The 18,298-nt window shown below is 48.8% G+C and overlaps 1 protein-coding gene across 1 annotated transcript in view; it reads right to left on the reverse strand.

Annotated features, from left to right (window-relative positions):
- Scara5 (scavenger receptor class A member 5) overlaps nucleotides 1-17,821 on the reverse strand; it is a 96,455-nt gene extending 78,634 nt beyond the window's left edge. Inside the window, exons 1-2 of the mRNA XM_032917687.1 lie at nucleotides 17,774-17,821; nucleotides 12,831-12,948 (exon numbers count right to left, since the gene is read on the reverse strand). Coding sequence (XP_032773578.1) covers nucleotides 12,831-12,945 — 115 coding nt within the window. The 5' untranslated portion in view covers nucleotides 12,946-12,948; nucleotides 17,774-17,821. The remainder of the gene's footprint in view (nucleotides 1-12,830; nucleotides 12,949-17,773) is intronic.
- Between the last annotated feature and the right edge of the window lie 477 nt (nucleotides 17,822-18,298).

Raw genomic sequence — 18,298 nt, forward strand, 5'->3', positions numbered from 1 at the left:
CTATGCCCAGTGTGCCAGCAAGGAGATGGTGATCTATGCCCAGTGTGCCAGCATAGGAGATGGTGATCTATGCCCAGTGTGCCAGCACAGGAGATGGTGATTTAGGTGAGGAGCAGGTGGCTGCTGCCAACTGCTGGAGCCTCTCCGTCTTTAAACATCTGTACCTGCATGCTGTCTGTACTATTTGCCATGGCTGGGTTTCCCAAGCTCTTACATTCTTGTATTTATTTAGGTTAAATTCATTTAGGGAAAAACTGAAACACCATTACATGTGAGTTAACATCATCCTAGTAAGTAGATAAATAAATACCTTACTATTAAAATGGCAACTATGCACTTGTGTATGACTCAGTCCCTTTAGGTGCTGCTGTGTTGAACGTAGTCACATTCTGAGAAACACTAACTTTGGTGACTGTAAGACAATCAAAACTTTCTTTAGATGTTCAGGATTAAGAATGTTCTGGAAGGGACTAGGGAGAATGGCTATTGGTAAAGGGTTTGTCTTTCAAGAATGAGGACTTGAGTTTGATTTCCAGAACACACACACACACACACACACACACACACACACACACACACACACACACACACAGCCAAATGGTACAAGCTTCTAATCCAACAACTAGGGAGGCAGAGAGGAGAGGAGGACCCTTGGGACTTGGACAGCCAGTCTAGCTTACTTAGTGAGTTCCAGGTTCAGTGAGAGCGCCTGTCTCAAAAGAATAAAAGAGCAGAGGACAGCAGCATGATTGTCCTCTGATTGTTTTTCATATCTACACACACACACACAAAGGCACACACAGACACACACACACATGCACATATGTATACACATGCACACACATACATACATATATACACACATATATACATACATACACACATATATACACATATACACATTCATGGACACACATACATATATGCACATGCACACACATGCATAATACATACACACACATAGACAGATATACAAACATATGCACACAGATACACACACACACACACACACACACACACACACACACATATTCTGGAAGGCAGAGTACACTGAGGATTCCTAAGAGAGCTATGCTAGGACCTCACACACATCTCTCATTATGTGTAACTGTTTGCATGAGCTTCTGTCCACCCCACATACTGCAGGGCTTCAAGTCACCTTCTTGTTTCTGGGAGCAGCAAGGCTTGGTAAGGTTCTCTGCGGGAACATGTGAGCACATTTATTTTTGCTAGAAAGGTCATCTCTTACATTGGTCTCATGCAAATAAGTAATTGGCAAATTTCTACTTGGCTACAAAAGGCAACTTGGAGTAAAACTTTGTTCTGAAAGGGCAAACGAAGGCTTGGCTCTCCCCACACACCCAGGGCTTCCAAATACCTTTAGGTGCCCATGTAGGTAAAACATTTAATCAATCCCCTGGAACTGAATTAACTTTCTTCGACATTCTTTGGGCTAACTCTACTCTGCACATTCTCATTCTGATCCAGTGATGAAATCTGGGGCATAGAAGTCCATGGTTCTGGAAAAAAAAATTGTCATAACAAGAGAATATGTGAAGACACATTTTTGGACAGAAAATGAAATGTCTACTTATTAGGGGGAAAGCATTTGATTTATTTTTTGATAGGCCATCCAAAATGAGATTGTCTTAAAGTATTTTATTATTCTCAGAGGTTAGGAGTGTGAAGTACCCTTAATAAGGGGAGCAAGAGTATGCCCAAAATAGAGTATCGAGCAGCCCGGCCCGGCTCCCAGCTCTGTCACGAGGGCAGGTTTGGGTGTGGGACTCTGGAGGGAGATTAAAAGACTATCTGTCACGTAAGGGCTGTGAGGAACATTCCAAACTGTCCCTCATCAATATTCTCTTCCCCTGAAAACATAACTTTCACTTCCTGCAGAAATAATGTTTCTATTGTTTAGTTATAATTTCAGAGCCTTTGGGGAGTTATCTTCTTAGATTTGCTTTTTTCCTCTGCTCTACAAACGTGCTTGTACGTTGGGTCTGATAAATCAGGTATTTATCTCCAAACTAACTGGGTGGAAACAACAGCAAACAGGAGATGGGATGATTCCGAATCCACCGACTTGAGCTGTTACACTCACGACAGTCCTTTGCTTTGGTTCTCATTGGTCCGGGGCCCATAAACAGCAGGTGGGGCCAGCGTTTTATTACTGGGAGGAACCCCAGCGCTCAGCTCATCCAAGGATCTCCGTTAAACCTGCCCAAGTCTGACTTCATTAGGATCAGCTTCATCCTCACGCTGGTTACTCATCCCTCCCTCACGTTGTTTTCATTGTACAATAGGCACGTCCCCTCGAGGCACCCCAGATGACCTCTGCTGCCGCTGTAACCGTGTGCCTCTAATGGGGACTTCATTTAGCTTTGCTTATAAAAGTGAGAAGATACCTGGGCAGCAGGGGCAAAGTGAAGGAAAACCTCTGGCCTGAAGGGATGGTGGACCATGTAATAAGTCTTATTGGGACCCGGAATGGTCCTAGACACCTTTGATATGGTGGTGCATTCAGTGGTCTTCCTTGCATATTCTGGAGAAATCTCCCCAAACCTTTGAAACCTCGAGTAAAGAGAATGTCTTTTGTATAGCAGTAGGACAGGTGGGGGCACCTACGGAGCTTTAACATCAGTCTGGTCACCAAAAAAAGCAAGGTACACAGAGAGGGGTGGATGTGCAGCCCTCCCCTCAACCGCTAAGAAGCAGGAAGGGATAAAGGCTGTCCACAATAGCTAGTGGACATCAATCATGCTAGATAATAAGATAAACAAAACAAACAAAAAACAAACCCAAAATATCGGGTTCTGAGTGCTTTGAGAATTTGTGGAAGATGCTGGAAATGAGGTGTCCTCAGAGGTTATGGGGGTTCTGTGCTCTTAACCCATTACCTCATCCTGCACAATGCATCCATGTGGTCGATGAGCTGTGTCCTTGGTAACACCATTGTAGTAAATGGGGACGTGTAGTTAAATAGTGTTTTCCTGAGCTCTGAGCCACTGTGACCAATTAGACTGGAGGAAGGGGCTCATGGGAACTCTGATTTATAGCCAAGGTTAGAAGCATATACCACACCTGGGGTGCATGAAAAAGCTCTCTAATGGGGACAGTGTTAAGGTCCCCTCTCTGTGGGATCTGAAGCTAATTGCAAGATGATACTGGCAGAGTTGAAGTGAATTAGAAGACGGCTAGCTGGTACCCAGTTACTCTGGAGCTGGTTATTGATGGAGAGAAGCCCCTCTCTCTTTTTGATGAGCTGAGCTAAAGTAGTCTGTGTTGATTGTTGAGGGGGAGAATGGAAAAAAGAAAACCCAATAGCACCGCTTGGTTTGGTTTTATCCCACCTCCGCACAGCAGACTGGGCTACAGTGAGAGACAGTGAGCCTGCCCCACCTCTGAGGCCTTACTTCGTCCTTGGGGAAGACTGGCCAGAGCAGAGGAGGTGCGGGGGAGGGGTGCAGACAGAAGGAAGAGATCACCTTTGTTACCACACCCATTTCTAAGAAAAGGAGAGAAGGTGGGAAAAGGGCAGCCTGAGCTAATGCCACTTCACGGGGCTCTAGGACAGCCCCTCCTAAGACTTCCAGAGTGCCTTGTCATTTTGGTGCTTCTCTGTGAAGTTTCTGTGTCCCAGGCCCCATCTGTTCCCCCAGAGTCCACTGAATAAAGATTCTTTGAAAACTATTAACGGCTTGTGCTTATCGCCCACAGGAAACCAATGTAAGGACAGCCTGCTGGCTGCTGTGCCCCTGCCTTTACAGCTAAGACTAGGGTGGAAATCCAGTCCAGGAGTGGAGAAGAGCTAGCCACCAAGTGCAATGGAAAGAACCATAGAGTGTACAAAGGATGAATGGCTTGTGGGGCCTGGTGGACACTACCACTATTCTTGCTTCAAATGGAACCATATTCTATCGGGTTTCCTTAAAAGTATGTACATAACATATATAATAAATACACACATATAAACATGTATACAACACACATTATATAAATATGTATATTATGTTAAGCCACTTGAGGTAATAATGCTTTCCCAAGAGCCACAGACTATCCAATAATTCCCAGGGCCAGGTATGAAAAACCTCCCTTCAAGTTGTCAGTCAGAGGAGTCAAAAAGACACCCCAAACAACATAGGCCTTTACCATGGCCTTTGTTTGCCACTTAGAACCTGAAGCTGAGGGAGGCCCTATTGCTGGAGTCACCATGTACTTGGACACATGATTCAGAGGAACTGACCTGAAGAAACTACCTCCTCCCTGAGGAGGTTCTGAAGATTGTTTGTTTGTTTTTGGTTTTCAACACAGGGTTTCTCTGTGTAGCTCTGGCTGTCCTGGATTTGCTCTATAGACCAGGCTGACCTCAAACTCAGAGATTAAAGCTGTGTGCTACCATAGCCCATGTAGTATGTCAAGAGTCTGTACACTGCCAAGAAAGAAGACCAATCAGTAGTCTCACCCAGCTGTAAACCCACATACAGATCATGCCAACGACCCGAATAGTGACAGATCCCCGAGGGCACGGTACGAGGTGCACTACCTTCATCTTGAGAGCAGCAAACGGCTGTCTAAGTTGGACACAAGGCCAATTCAACAAGAGAGAGAATGAATGTCTGGTGCATTGGTGAGGCCATGGATCCTAAAGGCAAACCTAACACAGCTGCCTACCTAAGCCAGCATAATTCCTAACTGCACTCTAAATACTTATCCTTGGGCTCGCAGAAAGTGTAGCTCTCGCCCCTCATCAAAGAAGCTTCTTTCGCAGCAGACGGAGGCCATTACAGGAAGCCATGACTAATCAAAATGCAGAGACCAGCTGACGGTGGAGTGCCCAACCCAGTTAATGCAGCTACAGTATAACTCCCATACACCCACGGTTTAGGGGACATCACTGAAGAGTCAGAACAGGGAAGCCACACCCATGAAATCTCATAAATTTGGTCACCTAAACAATAGAATGTGTCAAAGCAAAGGAGGATTGGATGACCAAGCACCAGATGAAGAACTACAGGCAACAAATAGCTGCTGAGAGAGAAAGATCTGCTTCTGCTAGAACAAACCCCCTGTTGGGTTATCCAGTCAGTGGTCAGCCCTAAACAGATAGGAGGAGTTGGAGTTGGGGGAGGGTGGCAGGGTGAAGGGCGGAAATGATGTAAATACAGCACTCACTAAAGTAACAAATCTTAAATAAATGAAAGGCAGTGCCTGGCTTTAAAAGGATATTGCGAATACAGAGGAGGAGGGGATGCTGCCTAAACGTATAGGATTTCAAAAAGCACCAGGTCTATGATTCTGCTAAGATTCAGGCCAAACGATTCCCTTCTTGGACTGGAAAGATGGCTCAGTCAGTGAAGTGCTCCCCTTGCGAACACTAGGTTCTTCCTCAGAAGCCATGGAAGCAGCTGGACACAGCACACCAAGGAGAGGAGGCCAAGCAGATCCCTGGGGCTGACTGCTCAGCCATCCCCGACTGACCGATTGACCGGCGAGTTTCAGGTCAGAGAAAAACACAAGGTCATGATGCCTGAGAAATAACACCAAAGGCTGACCTGCGACTTAGACAGACAGACAGACAGACACACACACACACACACACACACACACACACACACACACACACACACACACTCCACAACAAACAAACGAACAGCCCACGAAGACCAACAGCTTGTAGAGTAGCCCCAAATTCCAGTAAAGATTCCAATTCCTCTCCTGCCCCTGTCAAATGCCTGAGAATTTGTAACTTGGAAGGGAGGGACTCAGGCAAGTCTGCATCCTCAGGCTCCCAGCTCCTTCCCTGCTGTGCCTGAGTGAACTGGTTTCTCCTTTAGGCAGGGAAAAAAAAAAATCAAGTTTAATGTCCCTGTCTTCTCTTCCTCCTTCTGCATGCAGCTGCAAACAAAGGCTTTGGAAGGGTCAAATGGGTGTCTGCTCTTGAAGGCAGGAAGGTTGAGCCTTCTGAATAGGACTGAGCTTGGCGTGTCCTTGAAGGCTGCAGCTGGGCCACCTCTACCCCAAAACAGAGCAGGGCGTGTGGCCTCTGGAGGAAGCTCAGCATGTCTGAGCAAGGAGTAAACAACACACATTTAATGCTGGGTTTGTCTGTGGTGTCCTATTTAGGGCCTTCCTTCATTTCTCCCACCTTCGTTCCCTCCCTCCCTCCTTCTGTACCCCCCTTTCCTTTTCCTTCTTCCCCACATCTCCAAGGTTTTCAGGGTCTCAAACAGATAACCAGGGAAACACATGGGACTGAGTGTCCACTGTTGTACGTGGTCCTGGGAGGACAATGACATAATTCTCATTTAAGGATGAAGACTCTGAGCAAAGCCAACCCCTAGGTATCAGACGGCCACGTCTATGCACAGACTTTTAGGTTTATAAAAAGTGGTCTCGGGGCTGGAGAGATGACTTAGCAGTTAAGAGCTAAGATTCAAATTCCAGCACCCAAATGGCAGCTCACGACTGTCGGTAACTCCAAGATCTGACAGCTTCACACAGACATATATGCAGACAAACACCAGTGTACATAAAATAAAAAAAATAAATAAGATCATTTTTTTAAAGGTGAGACACCCACCAGGCAGAAAGCAGGGTCCTGAAGCTGCCATCGCTGCTGGGCCTGAGGAAGCCTCAGGCATGAGACAGAGTAACTGGAACTCAGAGAGGCAAAGCTTTCCTAGAAAGGCCCCCTAGGCTGAGGTGGCCCTATAGAGCAGGTCTTGGGGTATGGGACACACCCAAGACCCCAGTCTTCCCTTCTCCCACTTCCTGCTAGGGCCCCTAGTACCTGAACCCAAGGAGACAGGAAGCAGAGTACAGAGCAGTGTCCCGTGGTACCACAGAGCTACACACAGGCTTCTGCACCCGGCCTGAGGACCTGTGCCTGAGCTCACAGTGGTTGTGGGTGGCCTATTATCTGACAGACTGAAATTCTGGTCTCTTCTTCTCTCCCCTGCCTTGGAGAGGAAACCCAGTGAACACCAGGCCAGCAGCATCCCCAGTGGGCACAGCCTAATCTACCAGTCCTTGGCTCTCTGCTCTTACTTAGCAAGCATGTGTCCTGGTGTTACAGTACTGAACGAGTTAACACCCCTGCTCTGCTCTAACCTGTAAAGGATGGTGACCCTCAGTGAGGTCATAGCCAGACCCTTGTTTAGCCACCCAGCAGTTCTCAGCTATGCCAAATGAAGCAGGGATGTTTGCTGGATGTAAGGTAGATGTAGCAAGTCCCCTGGGAGAATAATTTAATTTTACGGGGAAGAAACTACCAGAAGCACATGTAACTCATTACCTTCCCTCGCTTCCCATGGGGAGCCATGGATGACGCCACGAGTGTGGTGGGGCAGGCTGAGGCCACGGAGAGAGCAGGACTATGTTTTTCTAACTCTAACACCTCTCTTTGGGCCTCATCACTCCCCCTCACCCCCCAATGATTCAGAGGAGGCTGGCCCAGCCAGGCACCTTCCATTCCCAGGACTCCTCTGTTTAGAGCCAGCCTGAAGCAGTCCTCAACTTGCAGAACAGGCAGGGGAAACAAAGGCTAGAGGGGGAGTGGGAGGGAGAAGAGGTGTAGGAAGGATCCTGGGGGGGGGGGGATAGGAATCAGGACTGGCTGTCTCAGCTCTGAGTTTCAGTTTGGAGGAATAGCGGAGTGAGAGCACATGGCGCAAAGAGCCTTTCAGGTCTTTTCTGGGATGGTTCTCCTAAACATTTCTGATATTATGTCACCTATGCTATTGCCTAGCAGGTTGTAGCCCTGCCCTTAGCCTTACAGTCTACTGTGGACCCCAGGGAGACTGTTGAGCAAGCAAGGGGACACAGCAAAGAAGAAGCAGCCTCAGAGGTACAGAGAACCTGAGCTACTGAGGCAGGTGAGGGTGCTGCAGACACCGGTGTTTGAAAAGGGGCCTTTCGTGCAAGGGACCATTGACCACCAAGTCCCTCCCCTTTTCTTATCACCTGGGAAACAAAATAGAGGAGTAGAGGCAGGGAAAGGAGAGAACAGAAGCTAGATGCAAGGAGGGAGGGAGGGGAGGGAGGGGGGAGGTGGAAGAAATAGATTGGACAGAAGGGGGCAGTAGTAGAAGTAGCAAGGAGACACTGGGGGAGGAGGCCCTCTCCTTTGCGCACTCCCTGGCAGTAGACCCTCTAGTCCAGCTGCACGAGGCTTCGACCCTCAGACTCTCTCATTTCTGGACATGCCACTTCCATGCTTCGGAGTTCCTACTTCAGCCTGCAAAGCAGGAGCTCTTGGCCCTCCGGTCCTTTGATCCTCTCACAAAGAGGGTAGGACACAGTAACCAAGTAAGAGTCAGGACCAGTTGTAGATCCACACGCTTGCCAGCTGGGTGAGCATTGTCCTTCCATGATGCCTTGCTGCATAGGACTCTGCTGGCAGCCAGTGGCAGCCCTGGACCACAACCACCTTACCAGACAAAAGGCAGACCCTGTGTTTTCAGTCTGCCTCCCACTCAATCTCTCTGTCACAGAATCCAGAGGAGGGACCTTAAGGATCATCAGCCCAAAGCTTTCCCATTCTTTCCCCAGAAAGGAACCCTGAATTACAGGCAGAGAGGCCCTGAGTCAGGCTTCAGTCCTGCTGCTACTTGAGTGGCCTTGGGTTAGTCATGCACTAATGTCATTGACTTCCTGGTGCCTGCTACCTACAGAGTGCCTGGACAACCCAGAGAAGAACCTGTCACCTTCCCTGGCTTCAAGACATTTGGAGTGCAGTAAGGATGAAAAAAATCACAGACACACACAAAGACACACACAGAGACACACACATACACCATACATACACCATATACAATATACACACCATACACACACCGCGCACATAATATACATATGCCATACACACACCATAAGTACATACAAACACACACATAGACACACATATACCACACATCATACACACACTATATATATGAGCCCAGCCAGCTAGAATACACTACATTTTGATTGTTTATGGTTTATGTCCCCCAAACAGACTTGAGTGCTGACACCTCCTTGGTTCGCAGACAGTGAGTAGATCTGGTCCTTAAGAAGCAAGAGGCTCCTGAGGGTTCTCATTTAATTGGTCCCATGCTGGGCTTGTACTTTGCTGACATCATTTGTAGGTGATGGAAACTTCTGGGTCTGTTTGGAGGAAGTAGGTCATTGGAGGCATGTCCTTGGGGACTGCAACTTGTCCTGAACTACTCTACTCCTGACCACTGTGAAGTCAAAAGGCAGCATCCTCTCCCTTTGCTTCCGTCATAAAGGTGTCCTGCTCATGTCGGGCAGGACATGGAGCCAGTCAACGTCTCCAACTGTGAGTCCCACAAACCCTTCCTCCTGTAAGTTGCTCCTGTCAGGTATTTGGGGCAATGGCTGGAAACCAAACACAAGCTCTGAGACTCAGAGCAGGGATGTGCCTGGGGAAGCCATCCATGGGGTACAGAGTGGGTGGTTGGGGCTTGGGGTGAGAGATGGGGCACAGGTAGGTGAAGAATATGATGTGGGACTGTGGCTGCCTCGGAGGTGGCCAGAGCAAGAAGGTGCAGATAGAATCCACAGGCTCATGTTGGGAGAGCTATCGCTCGGCAATGAGGCCAAGAGACAACTGGAAAGGACGTAGCCAGGTGGGACCCCTGTCCAACACGAGTACTTACACCACAGTTCTATTCTTTTCTTTTTTTTTTTTCTTTTTTCTTTTTTTCGGAGCTGGGGACCGAACCCAGGGCCTTGCGCTCGCTAGGCAAGCGCTCTACCGCTGAGCTAAATCCTCAACCCTATTCTTTTCTTTTTTAAAATACAATTTATTTCTTTTTATTTTATGTGCATTGGTGTTTTACCTGCATGTATGCCTGTGTGAGAATGTTAGACTCCTTGCATCTGGAGTTACAGAAAGTTGTGAGCGGCTGTGCGGTTGCTGGGAATTGAACCCCGGTCCTCTGGATGAGTAGCCAATGCTCTTCCCACTGAGCCATCTCTCCAGCCCCCACCCAAAGCTCTTAAAGTCCCACCTGCATTAAAGCCCAGGTCACACCTGGATAGCTGGGCTGTGTTTTAAGGGTCCATGCCAAGACCCAAGAGCCAGTCTCCAGTGAGAGAAAATACACTCCTTTCCAGTCCCATTCTACACTGTAGGAGGCGGCCCTAAAGGGGGCCTGGAGCTTGGCCAACACTTCTCAGTTTTAATCTACTGAAGGCCCCTGGGATGGGCCTGGCCCAGGATTCCATCTGTTTGTTATCTCCTTCCAGTTTCTCTCTTGGACTCATTCCTTTCCTTCTTCTGTTTTGCTCTACAGAGAGGAAAATCAGGAAAAAGAAAAAAAGCACCAGGGTCCTTCCAAAACAGACCCATAGATTCTCCTCACTCTCTCAAATCTCCACCCTCCTGTGTCCCCTCCCAGAACCTACCAGCCTGGGACAAAGAGTAAGGCAATGCGAAAGGTGTCTGCTTTGCTGCTTTTAGATTTCAAGGTCCTCCAGCTCTTGTCCTCAGACAGTCCTCAGCTCTTCAGTGAGTATTTAGGGAGTACTTGACTGCTCTGGGGGTCAGAGGCATTGGTGAGCAGCCCTCCTCCTTTGGAGGAGGTGCCAACCCTCCTCTAGCTTCCACGCTTCTTACCGTGGTGAGCAGAGAACAAACTATAACAAACGTGCAAACTGCATAGAGTGTCAGGAGAGGTTGTGGAAGTGAGGAAGATGAGACGGGAGGGGGAACAGAGGTGGGAGGGTAGCAGGCAGGAGGCAAAATGAGAGGCTAGATGGTGTGCTCTCTGGAGAGAGCATCTTCCTCAGGGGTGGAGGCTAAGGACACTGGGGACTCTGTCCTGAAAGGGCGTGTCAGTAAGAGAGAGGAGAGTTTGGAGAGTTTGGGTTCCTTGGCCCTGTGATCAGGGGCTGGGCTTTAACTGGCTTTTAAATTGGGCAGCATCATTCTCCAACTCTGAATTTAAAGAGCCACACCCCTAAGGCAATGACCTCAGAGATACCAGCTGCATCCTCTTCTGGTGGATGAGGACACCAGCCTAGAGTCAGTCAGCCACATCTCCTGGCTTCACTGCACCAGAAACTAGGGCCCAGGGAAGCCTACTCAGGACCCTAGCACAGCTGAGAGCCCATCAGTCACTGAATCAAAGTTCTCTGCAAATCCCTCAGGTTGACACCAGGAAGCATAGAAGCTGGGTTCATTGCTTGATTTTGTTTTGTTTCCCTGGTCGAAATGATTGCTTTTGATCTGAGGTCCAGAACATAGAGGAGAGAGATGGGAGAGGGGAGAAAAAAGTGGCAGGCTTCACCCCTACTCCAGGCTGGGTGTCCCAGGTTGACCCTGGGTGACTCCCTCCAACTACTCACAGCCATAGTCCTTTCTGGCCAAAACTGGCCTCTTCAACAATGTGCCAATGAAAAGAGCATGGTCCAGCAACACCCTCACTGACTTCATGAGCAAGGCAAACACATGCACACGTGTGTGTGTGTGTGTGTGTGTGTGTGTGTGTGTGTGTGTATGCACAACTTGTGGCATGCATACACATGTACTTCTGTTCTCTTCCCTGGGTGTCAGGACACTGGCTTAGTCTGAGGAACAAGTGGACAGGACCTTTCACCAACTCTTCTCTTTCAAAATCTTTGTGTGATGCTTTATTTTGATTGACAACTTGGTGGATTTAGAATCACCTTGGGGACACATCTATAGGTGTGTCTGAGAGGATGCTCAGAGAAGTTTAACTGAAGGGGGAGACTCACCTGCACTATCCCATGGGCAGGGCTCCCCAAGTAAATACAATGGAGAAAGGGGGTTGCTTAGCAACCCCACTCATCTTCTCTGCTTCTTGACTGAGGATGCAGTGTGGCCCCTGCCACCACACCTTGTCTGTCATTATGCTCTACACCCTGAAACAGTGAGCCAAAATGGTATGGTTGTTCTTACGCTCTTTCCAGAAGCCATTTCCCTGCTTTACCTCAATAGCCACACCAAGGGGACTGCTCTCAAGCCTGCTCCTCCTCCTCCCACTATCAGTCATGGGGCTGGCACTGTTCCAGTCCCTCTTCAGAACATCCCTGACATCCAACACAGAGTAGAGCCCAGAGGAAGAGCTAAATGCTGAGAGCTCCCAAGGATGGGCCAAGAAACCCTTACTTCAGAGCTCAGATCTCCTTGTCTGTCCCTCCTGCAGGGGCTGTCCCTTTCCTCCTCTCCAAGACACCTCTTCCTTTCCTAAACCTGCCCTGTGAGAAAAAAGACAGAGCTAACGCTCCTGAGAAAGGCCATGGACAGTATCACAAAGCAAAGACCCAGGCTGCACACTACACTGGACAAGGGGCTGTCGCTAGGTGGGCAGCCTGACGTCCCTTCGAAACAACCCCGTAGGCCTCATTCCTTTCCTCTCAGAAGTTGGATGTTGTTCTCCTCTTCCACATAAGCCCAGTGAAGAGTGGGTTTGTGCGTGAAGCAAGCTTTTATTAAGTACCTGCCCCATAGCAGTACAGGCATTTACTAAATGCCTGCTTGCCCGTGCACAGGGAACAGGTGCTGGCAATTCTGTGCGGGAGCCTCTCTGAGGGACTGGTGAGTTATGGAATGTTTGATGTTGCCCTCAGTCTCGACAAGCCCATCTATAAAACAGGTTCTCATTCTGCAGTGACACAAGTTTATTCAGACGAATGAATGAGAAACTGTCATAGAAGGGATTTCCTGAGACATTCAGTATCCACAGAACTGAACAAGGAAGGCAGCAGGCACTGGGGTAACCAAAAGCACAGTGGAAAGCAAGGGCCTTCGACACCCCAGAAGGAGCGTCAAAGCACAAGACAGAGCAAGAAGCACTCACCATCCTCACACAGGTTCAGTTTGGACAGGCTCCTGCCATCAAAGGGTTCCTCAAAGATGGAGCCGTTGTCACGGTCACTCACAGTATGCAGGTACATGGCTTTGTTGTCCATCATAGCCTGAAGCAGTAGAGACACCAGGCAGCATGGAGGGGGGTGAGAGGGAACAGGGGAGACACAGTCAGTTATGTGATAAACAAGTGTTTGAACCAGTTACCCACCCATGTGACCCCCAGCCTGCAGGTGCCCACCCATGTGATCCCCAGCCTGGAGCTGGCTCTCTCCACCCCTACAGGAGCTGGGAGCATCGTCCAGGTTCTCAGGACCTGCTCTATCTCCAGCTCTTCCTGCTCAGAGCCTGAAGGCCAAACACGGGTTCTGTCCTTCCTTTTTCAACAGCTCTTTGTGGGGCTGCAGCCTTAGGCTGGAGATACCATGGCCACACTGGGCAGCACTTGAAGCAGATGCTACCATCCAAACGACGAGTAGAAAGCATCTCCCACAAGCAGTTCTCAACCTGTGGATTGTGATCCCTTTGGGGGGTCAAACAACCCTTTCACAGTGGTCACCAAGACCATTAGAAAACACGGTCTGTTACAGTTCATAGCAGTAGCAAAATTACAGTTATGAAATAATTTTACAGTTTGGGGCCACCACAACATGAGGAACTGTATTAAAGGGATGCAGCATTGGGAAGGTTGGGAACCACTGTGTAAGCCCTCGTGGCCTGGGAGAGTCGGATAATTGCAAGAGAAAATCGGGAAGCACAGATGCATTGAGAAGATTTAGGATCAGCTGAGGACATCAGATGGTCCCTAACCCCACAGCAGATTGTGGTAGGAATTCATCTCCCAAGGAGTCTAGGGGGTAAGGGCTCTCCATAAGTCTTAGTGGCCAGGGGGCTTCTGCCTACATGATGCACCCAAGGACACCCCAAGCTCCTGACTTGGGAAACTCTCCCTTGAAGTGGCCCAGCCTTGGCGTTTGCATAACAGTGTGGCTCACATCATCCCATTCTGCCATGCATAATTGTGTGACTGTAAGGCCATCCTCAGAGCCTGTACGGGTGGCTCTGGGGCAGAAAGGCATTATGAGACCAGGGCTGGAAGGGATTTTCTGAGTTCTTTGAGATGAATTTGCATTCTTTGTGTAATGAGAAAAATCCATTTATAAAACCAAATCGCAAAGTGTTTGTTTATACAAAATCCTTTGGCTTTTTCCTCACATACATGGCCTGTAATTTTACACATTGCTTTCAGCACAACTCTGACTGGTCATAAGAGTATGTCAACTGGCTTTCCCAATGCTCTTTAGTTGTCTGGCTATTTAACCAAAATAAAGAAGAGGGAAAGGAGGGGAAAGGAGTGGAGGGGGAGGAAGGCAAAGGAGGTAAAGAGAGAAGAGACAGTAAGTCAGATGGGAGAGGCATTTATTTATATTTAAAGTGAATTTTGGAAAAAACAAAGCCCCCAGGAAGATGGGCACAAGCCCAGCATGGGACAGATATATTGAGATCCTGAGAAACAAGCAGGACCTGCAGAGTGGGTGAAATGCACGGTGCCTGGAAGGAACTAGTGGGGGGACACTGCAGTGGGTCTTAGGGGTCATCCATTCCTCTTTAGAGGCAGGGCATGAAGGAAGCATCCGTGGGGATAAAGAAGGAGGGGAAAGGCCAAAGCAAAACCATGTGTTCTTGGTCTATGAGAGAAGCTTCTAGAACAGAGACTTGGCCTTTGGGGATGAGAAGAAGCTAAAACTGACCAGTGACTATTCAACTGTCCATCTAATGACCTAGGAATGATGGAGTGTTCTGCTCTATTGCTCCAAGAAATGGGGTGCCACATTCCCCCCCTTGGGTACACACACACACACACACACACACACACACACACACACACACACGCACACAGGCTCTCAGGCACTGGCCTTTCTTCCAGTCTATGAGAGAGTCCCAAGAGGAAGATGGTCTTTGGGTCTATCAGGACTTCTCACATAGACAGCTCCCACCCAGCCATTCTGCGCCTCTCCCCATGGTGTCCAGTCTGCTAATCTGCTAACACTGGCTCTCTATCCAAGCCCTCCACCCAGCAAGGGCCTCTAGGTGGGGCATTGGATGGCTTCAGCTCTGCTCAACTGTAGGGGATCCTTCCTGGTCTCAGGATGTGTGTGGTCCTTCCTCTCTGGCCTCAATTTTAAGCTACAAAGCTAGAAGCCACTGTCTCTGCAGCCTGTGACAACCCTTGCTCTGCCAGAGGTTCCCAAAACCTACAGGGCAGGCAACCCTACTTTTATGCCACCATTTTTCTCTCCTGATCAACTCCAGACCACTGTGACCTAGAATGTGTCCACCAGCAGCCCCTCCTAGCCATGCTCTCCACCTCCTTGATGGACTGAGCAATAGTCTAGAGAAAGGGGCCAGGGCAGAGCAGGTCCAGATGTGAGAGGGATGGCTTTGGAAATGCTCATTTCTTTGTTACTTGGAAACAAAATGTAAGCATGTTCTGCCTGCCCTGTTTTATGTGGAGCTGTGTTTTCTCTTCTCCGAGTTGGGAGCAGGACTGGACTCTGAGATACTGTTCTAACATCTTTAGACCCAGATCTCAGGCACATCATAGCTGACAATCTAGAGTAGTGGTAATCATGGAAGCTGCTGGTGTACTGGAGATGCCCTTTGGTCCTCAGACTGATTGTTCCCCATCCCCCAAACCTCTTGGGAGCACCTCCTGGAAGCACCATGAATAAGGCAGGAAGGCAGATCATTTTATCATTCCCATTTTAAAGATAACCTAACCAAGACCAAAGAGGCAAGAATGACTACACTAGAAATTAAGAGTCAAAGAGGCAATAATTAGATGTTTCAGGGGTCCCCACACACAGCACCGACTCCATCATGGGTTGCTGTATCAAAGGTATTGAAAGAATAAAAAAATGCAGCTAAGAAGTCAGAAGTTTAAAAATGCTATCTCACCCCTAAAAAGCCCTAAATACCTCAAATTCCAGACCCTGCTCTCTGCCAGTAAGTAGGTAAAAGGTCACATCTCTTGAGCCTGCTCTCCCAGGAACTAGATGAAAGGCCCTTAGATATGCGATTCCCAACCTAGTAAAGATAACAGAAAGCTTCTCCCAGGATCTAGCTGACCATAAAGTTAAATTAAAATCTTAGAGAACAATCTTGAGAAACAGGAAGCTCCTTGTGATTTTTCACTGGTATTCTCAACACTTTCCAATGACTCCATCCCTGCCCCCTCGGGTTGTGGTTTCTCCCTTTAAATACCCTTTCTCCCAGCCTCTCGGGGTCGAACTCCACTGCCCCTGCGTGGCATATGTGTCTCGACCCCAGTGCACTGGTTCCTATCAATAAACCTCATGTGATTACAGCAAGGACGGTCTTGTGTGAGTTCTTGGGGGGTCGCATCATCCCGAGACTTGAGTGAGGGTCTCCCCGCTCTGGGGGTCTTTCATTATACATATATGTCAACCACCTTCAGGGGCCACCTTCAGGGATGCTGTAAAGGGGGCTGCATCAGGTACACTGTGGAGGGGCAGCCAGTGCACCTCTGTAAGGGCCCGAGCAGAGGAAAAGGCTGGAAGAGAAACCTGGACCACATGGATGGAACCACAGATCTCCTGGTGTTCAGTGGGCCTTCAGCTTTGCTAATCAGGAGGAAGCCACCCTGTAAATAGGGAGGGTGGTTCTACTCACCCCCAGGGGATGTTATGAGTCACTCCCCATAAAGGGTGGGATAGGGACCAAGCATTGCTTCCAGAGTCCATCTGACAGCTGCCCTGGGACACCCTTGCACTCTTTGTGCAGGTTCAGGAGTAAGAGAGCTCACAGCACAAGGGCTCATTTTCCTATCTCTCAGTTAGGGGAGGTGGTCTATTTTGCAGACCTCATCTAGTCTTCTGCACCTCACCCCTGTAATATGAAGTTCACTTTGCTGACGACCTCCCTAGAGAAGGGAAAGGGCATGGTGAATCATGTAAGCTGATGCAGGAGCGAGGACTTTTCAAAGCCATACAAAATAGCAGGGGACAGTCAATGACTTTGTAAAATTCTTCCTCAACAAGTAAGGGGGTCTCAGAGTTCTGAGGACTCCCCCTTGCTCAAAAAGTCCCAAAAATGAAGTTGTGAGGGGGTTCTCTTTGCAAAAAAAGCAACCTCAAAAAGCGTCATAAGACTGAGGTTCGAAACCTGGTTCTGGAAGTTTCTCTGGGAGCACCAAAGGGGCTAAACTGCTGAGGCAGGGACCTAGACCAGGGGCCTCACTTGTGACTCTGAATCTTTTCCTGTGTGTTCTGGCCTCTCACTTGGCAGGGTTTACAGCTTCTCTTTGGATTGTGTGGCTTCTAAAACCCATTTAAATGAAATAAAGTCATTGCTAAGGCAGCCCCCAAGAAAAAGTTGCTAGGTAGGTCTTAAACCTTTTCTTTTTCTAATTGCACTCAGTTCACTGGATCCTAACTCACGGTTAGAGATGTCCAGATGCTTCACTAATAATCTCTGGCATCATTTGTCCCACCCTGGTGTGTTTACACACACACATGCATGCACACACACATGCACATGCACCCATGCATGCACACATGCACCCACACTGCACCCACACACACTACATATGGGTGTGCACACACATTTACTCCCCAGATAGGCTCTGGAACTATGACATGAGACATAAAACAGCCAGAGACGCCACGGAAGCCACAGCATTCCTCTGGCATACGGATGAGGGCTCACACTCTACAGCCCTAGCAACAGAGTCCGGGAGGCCCATGTGTGTCTACAGGCTCAGATCCCTGGGGCCCTCCCACCTGGAGCCAGGCAACTCCAGGTCCTCTGTCTGCAGGACTTCCCAGCACTCAGTTTCCTCAGCACATCACTTCCTCCACCTGCCCTTGGGGCACCATTACCCAGTAGCTTCTAGGTCAAAATGGCAAGACTCACCTGTATGCCCCGCGCTGAAGCTGGACCCTGTCCTTTCAGTTCCCAGCGATTGCCATGGTAGCCAGAGAGCCGACTGCTGCCTCACAGAGACCCAGAAAGTCCCTTGAAGCTTGTCCCCACAGCCAGTCAAATCCAGATGGAGTCATATAGAAAGAGGCTTCAGGGTCACCTAGGGACTTAGGTCAGGGCCACAGTCACTTCTATGGGAGGATCAGTTCAACAAGGTGGCCGAATGACGGGTCTGCACGTGGGACTCCCTGCCTTGGGGCAGCGTCGGCCAGCGTCAGAAAGCGATCCGGAGACAGTCTGTGGAGTCATCCGCAGCTCTGCTAGGTACTGACTGGGTGGGAGGTGCTCCAACCTCCAGTCTTTATTTTTTAAGAAAAGTTCTAAAAGCAACTGCTAGAGGGAGTCTGGACTACGCCTGCCCTCTTGTGGCCACCCTAAGACTTACAATTCTCTGTTCCGCGTTTCCAGGCCTTCGCTTTGGGACTCAGTGACTGTTTTAAAGGCGCTGCTCAAAAT

Source organism: Rattus rattus, chromosome 12 (genome assembly GCF_011064425.1).
Source record: "Rattus rattus isolate New Zealand chromosome 12, Rrattus_CSIRO_v1, whole genome shotgun sequence".
Lineage (NCBI taxonomy): Eukaryota > Metazoa > Chordata > Mammalia > Rodentia > Muridae > Rattus > Rattus rattus.